Genomic DNA, 20,412 nt, shown 5'->3' with positions numbered 1-20,412 from the left:
AACCTGAACTGGTCCCTGAAAAATTTGTGAAAAATTGGAAAATTGCTGCTGAACTTTGAAGCCCTCTGGTGTCTTCCAAAAGTAAAAACTCATAAATGTTATGATGCAAACATGAAGAAGACATATTGTATATGTGAATCCAAAAAATTTTTTATTTGGAATATCCATTTTCCTTACAAGCAGAGAGCTTCAAAGTTAGAAAAATGCTAAATTTTCACATTTTTCATAAAATTTTGGGATTTTTCACCAAGAAATGAGGCAAGTTACCACAAAATTTTACCACTATGTTAAAGTAGAATATGTCACGAAAAAACTATCTTGGAATCAGAATGATAACTAAAAGCATTCCAGAATTATTAATGTTTTAAGTGACAGTGGTCAGATGTTCAAAAAATGGCCGGGTTCTACAGTGAAAATTGTCTGGGTCCTTAAAGGGTTAATGTAAACTGCAAGAATACCTCACGATTAATGAGTTTGCGCTGTATGTCTCAACCTCTCATGTTCATGTTCACCTTCTCTATGGCAAATACTAGGATTGACTGTATGTTCCTATTGTGTTCCTCTATCAAGTGTAATGAAGCACTACATCGATTTCTGATGCTAGTATTGATAATGTCATTAATATGTTCCAAGAACCGAATTTTCAATTTACGTGTGGTGCAACCAACATATTACTTGGAACATGTTTGACATTCGATGACATAAATGCAGTTGGTTGTATTGCAGTTAAGATATGATTTGATGGTGTAGGATTTTGTCTCATCAGCATTATGAATATTCTTGAACACTTTAACAAATTTACATGTGCGGCGCACATTAGAGCCGCAATGGTAAAAGCCTGTGGTGTGTAATCAATTAGAAGTTCCCTGGGATTGGGAAGTGATCATACTAGGATATAATAAATCGTCCAAAGTGGGGGCTCTTTTTGACACTATGCGACTTCCTTTCTTGAGTATATCTGATAAACAGTGGTCATCTTTCAAGAGATGTAAATTATTGTGAATGATACATTTGACATATTTGAATTGTGGTGTATAATTAACACTTAAGACCGGGATCGACATGTGACCAGGAGTACAAGTATTTGTGTGATTAGAATTGTTAGATAGATTAATAAGCTTTCATGTATTATCAGTGGTACGCACCGCAATAGCTAGAAATTGGAAATTATCGCATGTTCCAAATATAATAGAAATCTTGAATTCCTTAAGTCATGTTTGCAAAATTGAAAGGTTAAGATTGGACAAAATGGAATGCCCGGTAATGCAGGATAATAATTGTGAGATATGGGACTTCTGAATAAATAGAATAGCAGAAATAAGAGAACAAAGACTGATTTCATAATATGTACAAGGATAGAAATCAGATTAATGGCCCTACACACCCCCTCCCCTAGTTCACCGCTTAAGCGGCATAAGAAGACTGGTTGGAAGGAAGTAGACGTCGTTATCAAGTAGTAGAAGGTGATGTGATTGGAGGTATGTATGTTGGAATTTGCTTTTCTCCCCTTCCCTTTCCTCTTAAATTTCTGTCGTCATGCTTGTCTTAAGTTTTCTATTTCTCTTTTTGAGCAAATACCAAGACGATAGGTTGTTAAGCCAACTATAAGCTTTTACCTTTTGTGTTTTTTGTGTCTTTTTTTTGTTACTGTAAATATGTTACTAATAAAAAAAAATAAAAAAATAAAGATATGATAAATATATACAGATTAAATGCATAGTAACAAAAAAACCATGATATACATGATGAAAAATAAAAAAGCCACATTGTAATGATTTATCTAATTATACAATGCTGGCCTGAAATGGTATGTTAAGACAGTGCGGAGGGATGGCTCAGCGCATAGTACACCATCCCCAAGGGCAATCCAAACAGAAAACTCCCTGGCAGCAAAAAGTATGGGCGACAACTTTTTTAAGATCTGAAAGAGATATATATATATATATATATATATATATATATATATATATATATATATATATAAGTGTTTTGCAGAAAATTATGATGTTAGTGAATTACCGTATATACTCGAGTATAAGCCGACCCGAGTATAAGCCGAGACCCCTAATTTCAACCCAAAATCCCAGGAAAAGTTATTGACTCGAGTATAAGCCTAGGGTGGGAAATACCTCATCCCCCCCTGTCATCATCCAGACCCGTCATTAACATCCTCATCATCATCCCCTTGTCATCATCCCACACATCCCCCCTTCATCATCCCCTTATCATCCCACACATCCCCCCTTCATCATCCCCTTGTCATCATCCCACACATCCCCCCTTCATCATCCCCTTGTCATCATCCCACACATCCCCCCTTCATCATCCCCTTATCATCCCGCACATCCCCCTTCATCATCCCCTTATCATCCCGCACATCCCCCCTTCATCATCCCCTTATCATCCCACACATCCCCCCTTCATCATCCCCTTGTAATCATCCCACACCCCCCCCCCCTTCATCATCCCCACCCCCCTTCATCATCCCCACACCCCCCCTTCATCATCCTCTTCTCATCATTCGCCCTCAGTGGTCTTCAACCTGCGGACCTCCAGAGGTTTCAAAACTACAACTCCCAGCAAGCCCGGGCAGCCATCGGCTGTCCGGGCTTGCTGGGAGTTGTAGTTTTGAAACCTCCGGAGGTCCGCAGGTTGAAGACCACTGCGGCCTTCAACATCATCCAGCCCCCTCTCACCCCCTTTAGTTCTGAGTACTCACCTCCGCTCGGCGCTGGTCCGGTCCTGCAGGGCTGTCCGGAGAGGAGGTGGTCCGGTGAGGAGGTGGTCCGGGCTGCTATCTTCACCGGGGGCGCCTCTTCTCCGCGCTTCCGGCCCGGAATAGAGGCGTTGCCTTGACAACGACGCAGAAGTACGTTGGCAATGAACGCACCTCTGCGTCGTTGTCACGGCAACGTGACTATTCTGAGGCCGGGCCCGCAGCGCGGAGAAGAGGTGCCCCCGGTGAAGATAGCAGCCCGGAACCACTATCCCACCGGACCACCTCCTCTCCGGACAGCCCTGCAGGACCGGACCAGCGCCGAGCGGAGGTGAGTACTCAGAACTAAAGGGGGTGAGAGGGGGCTGGATGATGTTGAAGGCCGCAGTGGTCTTCAACCTGCGGACCTCCGGAGGTTTCAAAACTACAACTCCCAGCAAGCCCGGACAGCCGATGGCTGCCCGGGCTTGCTGGGAGATGTAGTTTTGAAACCTCTGGAAGTCCGCAGGTTGAAGACCACTGCGGGTGGGGGAGTTCACTCGAGTATAAGCCGAGGGGGGTGTTTTCAGCACGAAAAATCGTGCTGAAAAACTCGGCTTATACTCGAGTATATACGGTACTTCAGTCGCCTCGTTGAGGCCATATGGTTGCAGACAATTAAGATTATATATCCAGAATATTTCTTTTTTAGATAGAATTTCGAATCTATTAGGTAGGTGTGGAGGAATTAATTCAATGGGTATAATCGAGATTACCGAATCGATATTTTCATCTTTATGTGCTAGAGTGATGTGCCGAGAAAGGCTGTGAAGCATAAATTGTTTTTTATATTGTTACGGTGTTGGTTCAAGCGACAGTGTAGTTTCTGAGTAGTGTGGCCCACGTATTGTAGGATGCACTTGCAATTAATCAGATAGATTATATATGAGGATTGACTTTGCCTGAATGCGTACTAAAAAAAGTGGTTTTCTTATCCTCAATTGTTAGACAACATCTGCATCTGGGGCGGTTGCATTTGCATATTCCCTTTTGGCCACTAGAGGGGGGCGTATCTCCAGAAATGTGTTTGATCTGTATTTTAATACGACTGGGTGCAATGAGATTCTTTAATGATGGGGCTCTCCGAAAGGTGAGGCCAGGTCTGGGAGGTAGGATCTCTTTCAGGTAGGGGTCAGATTTTAAAATACCCCAATATTTTGTTAGGACATTTATTATCTTTTTATGTCCCCCTGAACAGGTTGTCACGAAATTTGTTGTGAATTTCTGATGCTTTTTCTTATCCATTTTCTTTTTTGTTTTCACAGGTTCACCATTGCCGTCGCTGTTATCCTGCGAGCTGGAGTCAGGGTGAGTGTCCACAAGGCAATCTTCTTGTGTCAACATAGATGCTTTGGTTAGGGCATCTTTCACTAGTTGTTTAGGATAGCCTTTTTCAATAAAGCGTGTTTGTAAAATCTTCGCTTTTTTCATGAGAGATAAGGATCTTCTCATTTTATGGCAGGGGGACATTAAAGAAATTGAGATTTTAATTCAAGACATCAATCGGAATGATTGGGGCATCACTCTAACCCCCAAATACTCAAGAGATTCTATTGAATTCCTTGCTCTCCTTATCTCTCATGAAAAAAGTAAGATCACAGCCACATATTTTAAACCTGTTGATTCGAATAGTTATATTCCTTTTCTAAGCAGACATTATCGCAAATGGCGTGAGAACATGCCCTATGGCCAGTTTCGCAGGATCAGGAAAAACTGCACAAAGGACTCAACTTTCCATTACCAAGCGAAGATTTTACAAACACGTTTTATTGAAAAAGGCTATCCTAAACAACTAGTGAAAGATGCCCTAACCAAAGCATCTATGTTGACACAAGAAGATTGCCTTGCGGACACTCATCCTGACTCCAGCTCGCAGGATAACAGCGACGGCAATGGTGAATCTGTGAAAACAAAAAAGAAGAAAATGGATAATAAAAAGCATCAGAAATTCACAACAAATTTCGTGACAACCTATTCAGGGGGACATAAAAAAATAAAAAATGTCCTAACAAAATATTGGGGTATTTTAAAGGGGTACTCCGCTGCCTAGTGCTTGTTTCACCAACTTTTTACCTCTTACTTGATGACTTCACATAACACCCCTGTACTGTATGCGCCTTATCCATTAGCGCTGTCGTTCCCTGAGTTGGCGTTCTGTCTGGCTCACTTTGTTGCTTATTTCCTGTTGTTCGATCCGTGAAAACTACCATTCCCCTAATACTTTGCGGCCTGATTATGCGCTTAGGTGCCACCCACCTATTTTTCCTTGTTATTCCGTCCATCCTTTTTTTTGTTCACGCCTATGTGCATGCCCCTTTTTCTTTTTATTTCCGTCCATAGGTGTCCTAGCTTCCGCCCCTTGTTTCTTCTTTTCACGCCCATTATGTTCCATCGTTCGGTAGAGAAATGTGCGCCTGCGCATCCCTACGCTGCCAGCGTAGTGCTAACATAGCATACGTTAGTAGCTTAGCCATGCGCAGTTCTCCATCCAGTTCAGGGCTTACGTTCCTAGCGTAGCCTTGCCCATGCGCAGTTGTCATTACAGCTCAGGGCTACGCTACTAACGTAAGCCCTTATCTGTAAGGACTACTGCGCATGCGCAGGGCTACGCTACTGACGTAGCCGACGTTAGCACTACGCTGTAAGCGTAGTGCTGAGAACGCGATTCACAAAATGACCAGACATGTGCAGTACGCGCCAAAGACGACTCTCAAAATATACATGACGCATGCGCCTGGCATAAAGGACGATTGGACCAGGCTAGGACGCTCACACAAGGGGCGGCAAAGAAAGTGAAAAACGTCATTCCCACACAATTTCAAAGAATGAATATTCAAGAAGTGAGTATAACGGAAATAATATGCATTATTGACACAGCAAGCATATTAGAGAGTTAAACAACTTTACACAATGGGCAAATGTATTGATAAAGTCATAGCAGCGGAGAACCCCTTTAAAATCCGACCCCTACCTGAAAGAGATCCTTTCGGAGAGCCCCATCATTAAAGAATCTCATTGCACCCATTCGGATTAAAAAACAGATCAAACACATTTCTGGAGATACGCCCCCCTCTAGTGGCCAAAAGGGAATATCCAAATGCAACCGCCCCAAATGCAGATGTTGTCTAACCATTGAGGATAAGAAAAACACTTTTTTTAGTACGCATACAGGCAAAGTTTTTTCTATAAAACATTATATGACTTGTCAATCCTCATATGTAATCTGATTAATTGCAAGTGCGGCCTACAATACGTGGGCCGCACTACTCAGAAACTACACTGTCGCTTGAACCAACACCGTAACAATATAAAAAAAACAATTTATGCTTCACAGCCTTTCTCGGCACATCACTCTAGCACATAAAGATGAAAATATCGATTCGGTAATCTCTATTATACCCATTGAATTAATTCCTCCACACCTACCTAATAGATTCGAAATTCTATCTAAAAAAGAAATGTTCTGGATATATAATCTTAATTATCTGCAACCATATGGCCTCAACGAGGCGACTGAATTAATTCACTAACATCAGAATTTTCTATTTAAATTATTCTCTATGGGCAAAAAATGTATATATATATATATATACTTCAGATATTAAATAAGTTGTCGCCTGCTGCCTCCTCCATATGGTCTCCCATACTTTTTGCTGCCAGGGAGATTTCTGTTTGGATTGCCCTTGGGGATGGTGTACTATGCGCTGAGCCATCCCTCCGCACTGTCTTAACATACCATTTCAGGCCAGCATTGTATAATTAGATACATCATTACAATGTGGCTTTTTTATTTTTCATCATGTATAGCATCGTATTTTGTTAATATGCATTTAATCTGTATATATTTATCATATCTCTGAAATTTTGTGTTTATGTCTTATGCTGCTACATTATTGTTTTGTATAAGAGATTCTGTGTTAGTACATTTTCCCTGGATCTATGTATCTCGGTTTTTTTTTTATTAGCACGCAATTCGCGGGCTTTTTTCATATATATTGAGGTTTTATAGTACTTTCAGATCATTGGACCTGATGAAGAGGGGGTCTTGCCCCTCTTAACGCGTAGTCCCTTAATAAAATCCTTTGGTTTATTATTTTTCCACTTGTCCGCTCCGCTTCTTGCCGACTGAGGCTATACATACCTCTCCCGGCTACCGCCAGCTACCTCAGAGCGAGTGTCGCTACGAGGATCTTCTCTCCTGCTCCCACGGGACAATTCTACTTCATCTGTGGTTAGCTTTTTTTTTTTTTTTTTTTTTTTTTTTTTTTTTACACTGGAGAACCCCTTTAACATCGTGCTATCTGCTGACAGTTCAGTATGCTTTTTCTTCAAGCATCTAGTAAGTCTGTAGCTGTTGTTGATATTTCAACAAGTAAACCTGTAATTCATCTTTCAGGGACAGTGTAGATCCACTGGAGAATGAAGACAGGCTCACAGATTGTATATACACAGTTCAGGTTTGGCCCCTACCCCCACCCCCTTTACTGTACATAGCAGTAGCTTAGCCCTGCCTCAACTTCCTGTGTTCTGTCTTAAGTGATCCCGCAGCACTACGAAGGAATTCAAACAATAAAGCACCATGTTTGAATTCCTATTGAGTGCTGCGGGATCACAACTTTTATACCAGGTCCATTAATCCCTTACATTTTCAGCCAAATTACTAATTCACAGATATTTGAACCAGAGATTTCTTACCTACGCTCCGAGGCTCCTCTTTGTGTCAAATGTCCTGTTACTGTATGGTGTTTGGCTCCTCTTTGTATCTCAGTCTTTATAGCCCAGGTGTTTGGTGCCGCAGAGCGCGCAAACAGGAGTTCCAGACCAATACGGCAGCGTATCCTTTAACATATAAAAAGAGTTTATGATAAATACAGCACATTATTGATATTTATCAACATTGGTTTTAAATTCCTCACCTTAAAGTGAAGATAGGTTGTGTCCAATTATTTCTGAGACCTACTGAGGCAGTGAAAACCTCTCCAGGTAACAAAGTCTTCTCTGGAAGTGTAACTGTCACAAAATCCCCCACATTTAGAAGCTGAAACTTTGGTGAGCTGACACCCATAATTTGTACAATCCCAGCAATCTCTGATCCTTCATTTGAATACTTGCAATCTTCAGAAACATCATAATTCACGGTTACATTCACATGTGTTGAGGCAAGGGTAAACCAAGGAGGTGAAAAGAGAAGCTCCACAACACATACATCTAAAGGAAGCTGAAAGAGTAGATAATTGTAAATTATAATTTATATCTAAACAAACAAATATATAGAGCTACAGATAAAAACATACGAGTAAAGAAAAAAAAATGATCTGCTCCTTTAAAAGGAAAATCTGACAGCAGGTTAATAGTGCAGGTGATGCTGTTTCAGACACAGTATACTTTGGATGCTAGATTTATAGGGTCAGAATGATGATCCATGGATTTATTCTGATTGCCATATTTGAGTCAGGAAGGAATTTTAACCTCTAGTATGAGGGTTTTTGCCTTCCTCTGGATCAACTCAGCAGGGACTCATTATGGATATAGGTTGAACTTGATGGACTCTTGTCTATGTTACTATGTTGCACAAGAAACAGGGGTGTCCAGCACCAAACTCAGGAATGGTTCTTTATTAAATAGCCAAAAGAGACATCACAGGAACTTGGTTACGTCACGTGTTTCGGCTTCACTTGAAAGCTTTAGTCATACAAAGGTTAAACACACATGGATCTCCTGATATATGGGGAGAACAGGTGGTGCAATCCAGGGAAATCAGGCTGTGTCACCGGGACCAACCACATGAGTAATACACTGCTTAAAATACAAGTGTAAACAACACCGAATATATTCAGTGCAAAAATAAAATAAAAACAGTGACATTAAAAACAAGTACATAAGTCATACTGCTAATGTTGTTCAGTTGTGCCCAAAAGGTATAAATAAATCAAATTATATGTTAAATAAATGGGAACAAAAGAAACACAAGATGGCCAGGAAGTAGTTGTACGTGCGATTACACATATGAATGAACGTGGACATGCGATACCAAAAACTAGGTAGGATTGTGTCTTGCCTTCTATTCAGACCATGCGGGAATCTTGTATTAAGTTTCAGTATCCAGAACACCTCACGGTCTAGGATTTCTTGTTTCAAGTTTTGTCCCATAGGTGGAAATGTAACTTTCGATGCCCTGAAGTTGAAGGCAAGATGTATTGCCCCCATGCTTCTCCGCACAGTGTTTTGTGACCATTTACACATGTCGTGACTGGAAGTGTGCAACATCCTAAAGATATTTACGTATCCTAGTCTTCAATGAATTTGTAGTGCAACCAACGTATGGCAATCCACAGTCACGACATGTGAAAAGATATACAACTCCGACAGTGTTGCAATTGATGTATTGTTTTATAGAAAAGGTGTTATTACTGGATAATGAAAATTGTGCAGAGTTAACCATGTGATTACTAAAAATAAAATTTTTTGCCCCACATTTGAATGACCCTGGGTGATTCAGCCGCGTGGGTTTCCTGGCTGGACGATCCATAAATAAGCTGGGAGAAAGTATTTGGCCAATGGTAGGGGCTTTCCTGGATACGCACATCTAGCCATGTTTTAGAGCCTCCCTAAAATTAGGGTCAGTATATAATTTTTACGGCTCTGAAATCAGTGCTATACTGCGTTGAGAATACTATGGACATTGAATCATTCCCAGTTTATTTATTTTTTAGATTTTTTAGATCATGGGATCTAATTAGATCTTCACGTTTTTTTCCACTGGCAATGGTTATTGCCTTGGAAATAATCCACTGTGGAGAACTCTGTTTGAGCCTATTGCTGACAGTGTAATTGCGGCGAGCCCTAATCATTTTGCCTACAGGCCAATTTTACATTATGTGTGCGGGGTGACAAGATGTGGCATGCAAAATAGAGTGGACAGCCGTCTTTTTTCTATATGTGATCGAGATTACCCTGCACCCACACGGTCACCCCGCAAATGCAGATCTAAGAAATTGACGGTCTCCAATTCATAATCAACAGTAAATTTGAGGTTGAGGTTGTTTCGGTTGATATATTCTAAAAAAACCCATATGGCCGCTACATCAGACCCCCATATGAATAGGAGGTTGTCGATGTAGCGGCCATACCATAGCAGGTATTCCCTGAAGGGGTTCGTGGGGGCGAAGAGAATCTCCCTCTCCCACCAACACATGTACAGTCATGGGCGTAAATGTTGGCACCCCTGAAATTTTTCAAGAAAATGAAGTATTTCTCACAGAAAAGGATTTCAGTAACACATGTTTTGCTATACACATGTTTATTCCCTTTGTGTGTATTGGAACCAAGACAAAAAAGGGAGGGAAAAAAAGCAAATTGGACATAATGTCACACCAAACTCCAAAAATGAGCTGGACAAAATTACTGGCACCCTTTCAAAATCGTGGGAAAATAAGATTGTTGCTCCTTTAAATTCACCTGGTGCAGGTAACAGGTGTGGGCAATTTAATAAAAATCACACCTGAAAGCAGATAAAAAGGAGAAAAGTTCACTTAGTCTTTGTATTGTGAGTCTGTATGTGCCACACTAAGCATGGACAACAGAAAGATGAGAAGAGAACTGTCTGAGGACTTGAGAACCAAATTGTGGGAAAAAAAACAACAATCTCAAGGTTAGAAGTCCATCTCCAGAGATCTAGATTTGCATTTGTCCACAGTGCACAACTTTAAACAATAAGTTTGCAACCCATGGCACTGTAGCTAATCTTCCTGGGCGTAGATGGAAGAGAAAAATTGATGAAAGGTGTCAACACAGGATAGTCCAGATGGTGGATAAGCAGCCCCAAACAGGTTCCAAAGATATTCAAGCTGTCCTGCAGGCTCAGGGAGCATCAGTGTCTGCGCAAACTATCCGTCGACCGTTAAATGAAATAAAACGCTATGGCTGGAGACCCAGGTGGACCCCACTGCTGACACAGTGACATAAAAAAGCAAGATTACATAGAGCTTTTTGGTAAAGCACATCATTCTACTGTTTACCGAAAAAGGAATGAGGCCTACAAAGAAAAGAACACAGTACCTACAGTGAAATATGGTGGAGGTTAAATGATGTTTTGGGGTTGTTTTGCTGCCTCTTGCACTGGGTGCCTTAAATGTGTGCAAGGCATCATGAAATCTGAGGATTACCAACAGATTTTGGGTCGCACTTTACAGCCCAGTGTCAGAAAGCAGGGTTTGCGTCCGAGATCTTAAGTCTTCCAGAAGGACAATGACCCCAAACATATGTAGAAGAGCACCCAGAAATGGATGGCAACAAAGTGCTGGAGAGTTCTTAAGTGGCCAGCAATGAGTCCAGATCAAAATGCCATTGAACACCTGTGGAGGGATCTTAAAGCGCGACTGTCATGAAATTTTATTGTACTAACCTGCACACAGCCTTTCTACTGTGTGCAGGTGTTGTGTACAGCCATTATTTTACCTCATATTTACAGGCTCTCCTGATACTTAAAAGAGCTTTTAATCAAAGCCCCTGATGGTCGGATAGGCGTGGTGCGAGGTACGGGATGCCCCACCGCCGCCACGCCCACCCACACGCCCACTTTGTATCTCAGTGTTGGGACCGCTGTGTGATTGACACACAGGACCCAGAGCATGCGCCCTTCAACTAATGTAACGTGCGCACTGCTGCGTGTCATCCAGCAAGAGCTCGCTCCTCCAGCGAGCGCTCGCTCCCGCGCTCTCTGCACCTAGCCCTGCGCAGGCGCACTGAGGAGGACAACGGCGGGGGGAGCGAGCGCTTACTGGAGGAGCGAGCGCTTGCTGGATGACAGGCAGCGGCGCGCACGTTACATTAGCTGAAGGGCGCATGCGCTGGGACCTGTCAAAGGATGTGTGCAGGTTATTAAACAAAAATTTCATGACAGTTGCGCTTTAAAATTGCTGTTGGGAAACGGCGCCCTTCCAATTAGAGAGCAGTTTGCAAAGGAAGAGTGGTCCAACATTCCGGTTGAGTGGTGTAAGAAGCTTAATGATGGTTCTAGGAAGCGACTGATTTCAGTAATTTTTTCCAAAGGGTGTGCAACCAAATATTAAGTTAAGGATGCCAATAATTTTGTCCAGCCCTATTTTTGCAGTTTGGTGTGACATTATGTCCAATTTGCTTTTTTCCTCCCTTTTTGGTTTAGTTCCAATACACACAAAGGGAATAAACATGTGTAAAGCAAAACAAGTGTTACTGCAATCTTTTTTTGTGAGAAATACTTCATCTTCAGAGGTGCCAAAATTTACGGCCATGACTGTAAATGTTGGCGAGAGAGGAGTCAATGGCCACAAAACACTGTGCGGAGAAGCATGGGGGCAATACAAAGAGTTACATTGCCACCTAGGGGAGGAAACTTGAAACAAAAAAAATCCTAGACCGTGAGATGTTCTGGATACTGAAACTTAATACAAGATTCCCGCATGGTCTGAATAGAAGACAAGACACAATCCTACATTATTAGATGTTTTTCTGTCATTTAAAACGTTTTTGGTATTGCATGTCCACGTTCATTCATATGTGTAATCCCAGGTACAGCTACTTCCTGGCCATACTGCTATGCGTTTCTTTTGTTCCCATTTATTTAACATATAATTTGATTTATTTATACCTTTTGGGCACAACCGAACAACATTAGCAGTATGACTTATGTACTTGTTTTTAATGTCACTGTTTTTATTTTATTTTTGCACTGAATATATTTGGTGTTTTTCACACTGTATTTTAATCAGTGTATTACTCATGTGATTGTATGTGGTTGGTCCCGGTGACGCAGCCCGATTTCCCTGGATTGCACCACCTGTTCTCCCCATATATAAGGAGATCCATGTGTGTTTAACCTTTGTATTACTAAGGCTTTCAAGTGAATATGGCTATTTAATAAAGAACGTTCCTGAGTTTGGCGCTGGACATCCCTTGTGCAACTTCCTGGGACGCAGTCCATGTCTGGTCCGTGCGCCTGCTGCGGGGTGTGCTGCAACGCACCTATGTTATAAAAAAAATTTAAAAATTTAAAAAAGAAAGTGCAACCGTTTTTCTGTAATCAATAGAAATCAAAATGTGCAAGCAAGTCCTTCTGTGCAATGGAAGCATTCTTTGGCTCCAGCTCGATACTCCAACCCCTTATCCCGTACCTGACATGCAGAGACTGAGATCATGTAACTACCCAGATATATATTTATGAAGGGGGCTAGAGCATTGGGCAAGAGCAGGTGGAAGACTCATTTCTAATACAAGCTAAGGAATGTACACTGCTCAAAAAAATAAAGAGAACATTTAAACAACAAAATGTAACTCCAAGTCAATCACATTTCTGTGAAATCACACTGTCCACTCAGGACCCAAAAAGGAGATTTTTTATGCTTACCGTAAAATCTCTTTCTTGAAGGATCCATTGGGGGACACAGACCATGGGGTGTATGCTGCTATCACTAGGAGGCTCGACACTATGGAAACAAGAGAAGTCGGCTCCTCCCAGCAGGGTATACCCGCCCACAGGCACCTGAGGTAATCAGTTTTAGTCCCAGAGCAATAGGAGAAGACTGACAGGTCAAGAGAAAACCACAAACTGTCCGAGCAATCAGAAGAAAAGGCAACTGAACACACCTTCGGTCAGATAACTGAAATAGGAACACCAGAAACAAGGGTGGGAGCTGTGTCAACCAATGGATCCTTCGAGAAAGAGATTTTACGATAAGCATAAAAAAAATCTCCTTTTCTCTATCGGCTCCATTGGGGGACAAAGACCATGGGACGTACCAAAGCCGTCCCTTGGGTGGGTAAGGAATTAGACAGGTGGACGGTTGAACCACCGCCATCTGCAACATCTTACAGCCCAAAGTAGCATCAACTGATGCGAGTGGTATGAATCTGGTAGCACCTTGAGAAAGTGTAAAAAGACGACCGAGGACGCCTTACAGAACTGCAAGGCCGAAGCCACGTAGCGGAGGGCCCAGGATGCCCCAAAAAACGGGTGGAATGAGCCAAACCCCTGAAGGGTGGGATCTTCCACTTGCAGCGGTAAGCTCCCAAAATAGCAGACCGGATCCACCTAAAAATGGTGGTCGTAGAAGCAGGTTGTCCTATACAACGACCTTCCGGAAAAACAAAAAAGGGGGTCACACTGCCGAAAGGAAAGAGTGACAGAGATAAGTCCGAACAGCCCTCACCACAACCAGGTTGTGAAACAAACGCTTCCAGGGATGAGAAGGGGCCGGACAAGAGGACGGTAGGACGATGTTCTCATTGAGATGAAAAAGTCAAAAACCATCTCAGGTAAGAAGGACGGAACTGAACAGAAAGCCACTTGTCCTGGTATACCACCAGGAAGAGAGAATGGCAGGAGAGAGCTACCAACTCTGACACCCTCCTAAAAGAGGTAAGAGCAATAAGGAACGCCACCTTCCGGGGAAGGAGGCGAAGAGAAATGTCCCTGAAAGGGTCAAAAGGGGTGCCTTGCAGTGCACCTAAGACCAAGTGTAAGTCCCAAGGGAAAGAAAGGGACTGATGAGGGGGGGCAGCTTGTGCCTCTCCCTGAACTAGGTTCGGACATGATAATTGAACGCCAAAGAACGTTGAAAAAGAATGGAAACTGCTGAACCTTTGACCCCTAAGGGAGCTGAAAGCCAACCACGACCGGAGAAAAAGGCTGAGTTTCACACCAACAGAAATAAGACCGCCAGGTATGGTGGTAAATCTTTGCAGAGGAAGGCTTTCAGAGAAATCTTTGCAGAGGAGCCCTCAGCATGGTGTGAACCACTTGGGAAGAGAAACCACGGGTCCTCAGAACCGCTGTCTCAACCGCCACGCCATCAAAAGCACGAGACGGTAAATAGGGGTGGCAAAGGAGACCTGATATAGGAGGTCTGGACGATAGGGAAGGTGCAGAGGTAAGTAGTTCAGGAGCCTGACCACGATGACGTACCACGCCCGCCAGGGCCAGTCTGGGCCACGAGAATGACGGGAACGCCCTCTGCTGTGAGTTTCCTCAGGACCGCGAAAATAGAGGAAGGGGAGGAAACAGATAAGGTAGGGTAAAGCCCGACCAAGGAAGAGGAACGCTTGGTTGTGGCGGGACGTGCAGAGGTCCACGCCTGGAGCGCCCCAGAGGTTGCAGATCACTGCAAACACCTCCGGATGTAGGGACCACTCGCCTTGGACGGCTGAGGACCGGCTGAGAAAGACCACATCCCAGAAACGCCCGGAATGAAAAGCGCTGAGATGGCCGGAAACCTGAGTTCCGCCCTGAAGGGAATTACCCAAGAAGCAACCAAAGAAAGGATTTCCCTAGGCCCCAACATGTTGAAGGGGAAAAGGGCTTCTCGAGGGACCAAGACCCCAGACCGGCCGGTCCTTGAAAACACCTCCCCAGCCCAACAGACTGGCAGGGAGGTGCAGGAAGGAGCGCCCCCGAAAAAGCAGGGGGGAACCAAAGCCCCCATAGAAGAAACTGACAAGACTGTCGAGTGACAATGGAGACATGTCCCACCGGAAGAGAATCACCAATTGAAGAGGTCGGTGATGAACCTGGGCAAATGGCACAGCCTCCACGGCCGTCGCTAACTGACCCAGGACATCCATGCAAAAGCCAATGGAAACTGGAGCAGGGTGCCGAAGTCATCGGACTCTTGATAAGAGAGTCAGCCGATTGGTCGGCGGAGTTGAAAGCGGACAGTGGCCGCGTCGAACTGGAGCCCCAGGATAGCGGTAGGACTTGTCCCGATTGACCATCCAACCGGCGAGACACAAGGTCTGGAGGTTGAGACTAAGACTCTCCAGGATCTGGGCCCTGGCTGGAGCTCTGATCAGGAGGTCGTCCAAGTAAGGAATCACGGAAACAACTGTTGTCCGTAAAAGTGGCTATCACAGGTGCCAGGACTTTGTTAAAGGTCCGTGGAGACGTGGTCAGACCAAAATGGAGAGCCACAATAGAAAATGACCGTCCGGAACTGCAAAGCAGAGGTACCGCTGATGACCGGAACAAAGATGTGGAGGCAGGCATCCTTGATGTCCACCGAGGAACGAAAATTCCCCATAAACCAGGGAGGCCAGCATTGAACGGAGAGACTCCATTCGGCATGGGAAGCAGAAGATGATGCCTGAGATACTAGAGAACCAAGATTGGGCGAACAGAAACGCCTTTCTTGGGGACCACAAAGAGGTTGGAATAAACCTCAAAAACTTTCCCCTGAAGGAACCGGGACAATGAATATGCGTGGTCCAGGCATCCCGGAAGAGTAAGAGGCGACCAACCACCCGAGAAAGGTCGGCGGGTGGGGGCGACCCATCAGATCGAGGAAGGCCTACGGGTGCCTGATGGGGCTGCAAAACGGCCTGAACGGATAGCCGTCCTCCGGGAGGGACAGGTCCGGAAGGAGGGAGCCCTCTTCCCGTGAAGGCGCCTGGCTGGACCCTTTGTTGGTACCTTTTGGTGGCACCAAAGGTCCACAGAACGCAAAGGAGGACTTACGACGGAAAGCGGTTCTGTGAGCCTTATCCAGAGGTAAAGAACTCTTTTCCGCCCGACTCCTCACTTCCTGAAGGTGGCGTCCACATTCCAGGCTTTAAGGGACGGTGGCTACCAGGTAGCTTGTGGCAAAGGCAGCACAGTGGCTGCGCATGGAAGCAGAACACAGAAAATCTCCAGCTGCGGAACATCGGGAGCTAGATTAAATAAATCCTCCAGAGGGATCTTGAAGACTACCCTGGCGGAGATGGGAGACCATACTGAAAGGGCCCTTGACCCCAGGCCGAAGCAAAAGCAGGAAGATCCTGCTGTCTCAAAGGCAAAGTTTGCCAAAGTCTTCACCTTCATGTCGGCTGGATCCTTGAAGGCAGCCGCATCAGCCAAAGGCCAGGTAGGCGCTTTAGAGAGGCGGGAGACCGGCAGATCCACAGTTGGAGAGGAGGTCCACCGAGCAATGAGGTCCTTGGCGAAGGGATATAGCGCTTGAACCTTCTATGTTTCCTGAAACTTCTTGTCAGGGTGCCTCCAGGCGGATACCAGCAGGGCGTAAAATTAAGCGTGAGAGCTGAAGTTCTTGGGTGCTGGTCGGGCAAGAAAAAAAGGAGACTTCTGGAGCCACGTCCGAAGTTCCTGGGTCCTTTACATGGAAGGTGTCTCTTATGGCCGAAACCAATGAGTACACCACATCTGGCATTCGTGCGTTCCTTTAAGTAAGAGGCCGAATCAGAAACCTCATCCGCAAGTTCTCCAGGTGAATGGGAACGAGGTGAGGCAGCCTGGAAGAGGTCGGGTGCGATGAGAAGAAACTTCTGGACCTCGTCCGAAGTTCCTGGGTCCTTAGCTGGAAGGTGTCTCTTATGGCCGAAACCAATGAGTAGACCACATCAGACATATCCGTGTGGTCCTCTTAATCAGAGGCTGAATCGGAAACTTCATCCACAAGTTCTCCAGGTGAATGGGAATGTGTGAGGTTGCCCTGGAAGAGGGGAAGACTGACCAGGTACGCGGGTCTGGAGAGCCAGAGCGGCTACCATGGGAGCGTCCTCTAGGGGAGCGACGCTTGCTACAGGGCGGAGTAACAGAGCGATGCCTGTGAGGGGAGCGCCCTTGCCTGCCAGAAGACTTGGAGGATGAGTCAGATGAAAAACACCCACATGACGCTGCGAGAGCATCAGTATAGAGGGAGAGTGGGACCCTACGGAGGGCCAGGAGGGCCTCTCCAATGCAGTCACCACATAACGGGAGACCTGAGCCGAGTGGGATATAGACTGGGGGAGGGAGAGAACCCAGGCTGGAGGGGCGGCCGAACCCACCGGGTCTGGTAGACAACCGGGGTTGAATAGCAGGGGGGTCTGGTGGAGCAGTGGAGCAGGCAGAACAAGTGGTTCAGCAGAACCAGACATTTTTGAGATACAGCTTTTACAGATGTAATGAGTGGCTAACACTCCAGTTAACTGTTTAGAGGGAGCAAATGGGTTCAGCAGAACCAGGCATTTTGGAATTACAGCTTTTACAGACAAAATGATGAACTAACGCACCAGTTGTCTGTGCAGCACAAGTCTGTGACCCCAGGGCAGCTGCTGTGAGGTGAACTCCGTTCTAGTGTAGATAGAGAAGGAAGAAATGCAGGCCAATAGCAAAAGAGGGGCGGGCCAGGAGCAGGGGCACTGCTAAATGGCCCCTGCCTCTCACAAACGCGCGCACAGCGCTGATTGGAGGCTAATTCGCGCCTCTTAGAAGCCCCGACAACAGAGGGGGCGGAGTTATAGTGCCCTCAGCTTCTGACAAGAAGGTCAGCAATGGCGCCCACGCCCGCTCCTGTCCCCGAGCGCACATGTCATTCGCATATGCGCTTGCGGGGAAGCGAGCGAGACGCCGCCGGCAGCCGACTGCTGCCGAAAGGGAAAGTAAGCCGGCGCTTCATGCGCCCGCATAGTAAAAACGCTGCGGCTGTCAGCGCTTAAAGAAACACACACACCACACACACATATCGTTCAGGAAAGTGAAAAGTATGAATAAAGCTGTGCCCCAGTCCAAAAATGCTCCTGCTCACCCCAGCAATAAATATAGAAAAAAAAAACGTCCAGGCCAGCCCTTGAGAAAAAGTGGGCAAAAAGTGAGGGTCTCCTAAGGGAGAAAGGGAATATACTCACCTCAGTCAGAAGAAATTACCTAACGAAGTCTTCTATGAGGTATTCAGTCCGCTTTCTGTCACCTGCATCACGCCGAGTTACCATGTGCGAGCGAGGCGAGCAGGGAAATAGGGAGACCCGGACCCATGAGGTATAACCCCAGGCGCTGACCGTTGGCAAGAGGGGGTTGACAGCCCATATACGCAATGTCTGTGCCCCCTCAATCGCAATGGGGAGACAGTGAGCCGCAGTTCCTGAATCCCCATCTGAAAACATGAAAGAAAAAGGAATAAAAAACTAACACATCCCTAACTAGGAAAATAATAAAACCTAAGACCTGGTCTGGAGAGAACTCCAGACCATGTCCACCTCCTTCAGACACTAAGCTAAAACTGATTACCTCAGGTGCCTGTGGGTGGGTATACCCTGCTGGGAGGAGCCGACTTCTCTTGTTGCCATAGTGTCGAGCCTCCTAGTGACAGCAGCATACACCCCATGGTCTGTCCCCCCCAATGGAGCCGTTGATAAATATGAGAAAAAATGTTTTTCTCTAAGTTTATTATGGTTATCAAATTACAAAGCATACAAAAACATTTAAAAACAATTAAAAATAATGTAAGAGATAACAGGGATCTATATCACTATATTGCTATACATGTAGTGAGACTATATGTGTAAAACTTAATGGAAATGTAAAGTGTATGTTCACAAATGCCAGAAGCCTAGCAAATAAAATGGGGGAGCTTGAGGCCTTGATACTGGAGGAACATATTGATATAGTTGGGGTCACTGAGACATGGCTGGACTCCTCGCATGACTGGGCTGTTAATCTGCAGGGGTTTACATTGTTTCGCAAGGATAGAATGAACAGAAAAGGTGGTGGAGTCTGTCTGTATGTAAGAAGTGGTATGAAAGTCAATGTGAACGATGCCATAGTGTGTGATGATTCTGAGGAGGTGGAATCACTGTGGGTAGAATTACAAAAGGAGGGAAATACTGAAAAAAATAATATTTGGTGTAATCTACAGACCCCCTAATATCACGGAAGAGATAGAAGGTCGGCTGTATAAACAAATAGAGAGGGCCGCCCGGGCAGGTACAGTGGTAATAATGGGAGATTTTAACTATCCAGATATAGATTGGGGCCGGGGGTTGGCTAAAACTACAAAGGGGAGAAAATTCCTAAATTTATTGCAGGATAATTTTATGGGCCAGTTTGTGGAAGACCCAACAAGAATTGATGCCTTGTTGGATCTGATCATTTCCAACAACACAGAGCTGGTTGGTAATGTAACTGTGAGGGAAAACCTTGGTAATAGCGACCACAATATAGTTACTTTTGACTTAAAATGTAGAAAACAAAGACAGACGGGGAAAGCAAAAACATATAACTTTAAAAAGGCAAACTTCCCTGGGTTGAGGGCTGCACTACAGGACATAGACTGGGGGGAGGTGTTCTCAAATACTGATACAGAAGGTAAATGGGACATCTTTAAATCAACTCTAAATAACTATACAGCTAAATATATACCAAAGGGGAACAAATATAAACGATTAAAACTAAATCCTACATGGCTGACAAATGAGGTTAAAAGAGCAATAAACAACAAAAAAATAGCCTTCAAAAAATACAAATCTGATGGGTCAGCTATAACATTTAAACAGTACAAGGAGCTTAATAAAATCTGTAAAAATGTAATAAAAACAGCAAAAAATCTAAATGAGAGACTGGTGGCCGAAGAAAGCAAAACTAATCCTAAATATTTTTTTAGATATATAAATACAAAAAAAACAAGGACCGAGCATGTAGGACCCCTTAATAATGATAATGGGGAGGTTGTCACGGGCGATCAAGAGAAGGCGGAGCTACTGAATGGGTTCTTTAGTTCTGTATATACTATGGAAGAAGGAGCTGACATTGGCCAGGTCAGTGCTGGTAACACATCATATAATGTATTGAACTGGCTTAATGTAGAGATGGTACAAGGTAAGTTAAGTAAAGTAAATGTAAGCAAATCTCCAGGGCAGGATGGACTACACCC

At 44.5% G+C, this 20,412-nt stretch overlaps 1 protein-coding gene across 1 annotated transcript in view; it reads right to left on the bottom strand.

Moving 5' to 3' along the window:
- Nucleotides 1-20,412, bottom strand: part of LOC130282692 (transmembrane protein 132A-like) — a 311,553-nt gene that overhangs the window by 95,593 nt on the left and 195,548 nt on the right. Inside the window, exons 4-5 of the mRNA XM_056531203.1 lie at nucleotides 7,672-7,973; nucleotides 7,451-7,594 (exon numbers count right to left, since the gene is read on the bottom strand). Coding sequence (XP_056387178.1) covers nucleotides 7,451-7,594; nucleotides 7,672-7,973 — 446 coding nt within the window. The remainder of the gene's footprint in view (nucleotides 1-7,450; nucleotides 7,595-7,671; nucleotides 7,974-20,412) is intronic.

Source organism: Hyla sarda, chromosome 7, assembly GCF_029499605.1.
Source record: "Hyla sarda isolate aHylSar1 chromosome 7, aHylSar1.hap1, whole genome shotgun sequence".
In the NCBI taxonomy this organism is placed as follows: Eukaryota; Metazoa; Chordata; class Amphibia; order Anura; family Hylidae; genus Hyla; species Hyla sarda.
Note: the sequence above shows the minus strand (reverse complement) of the source record. Positions and strands in the feature narration are given on the sequence as shown.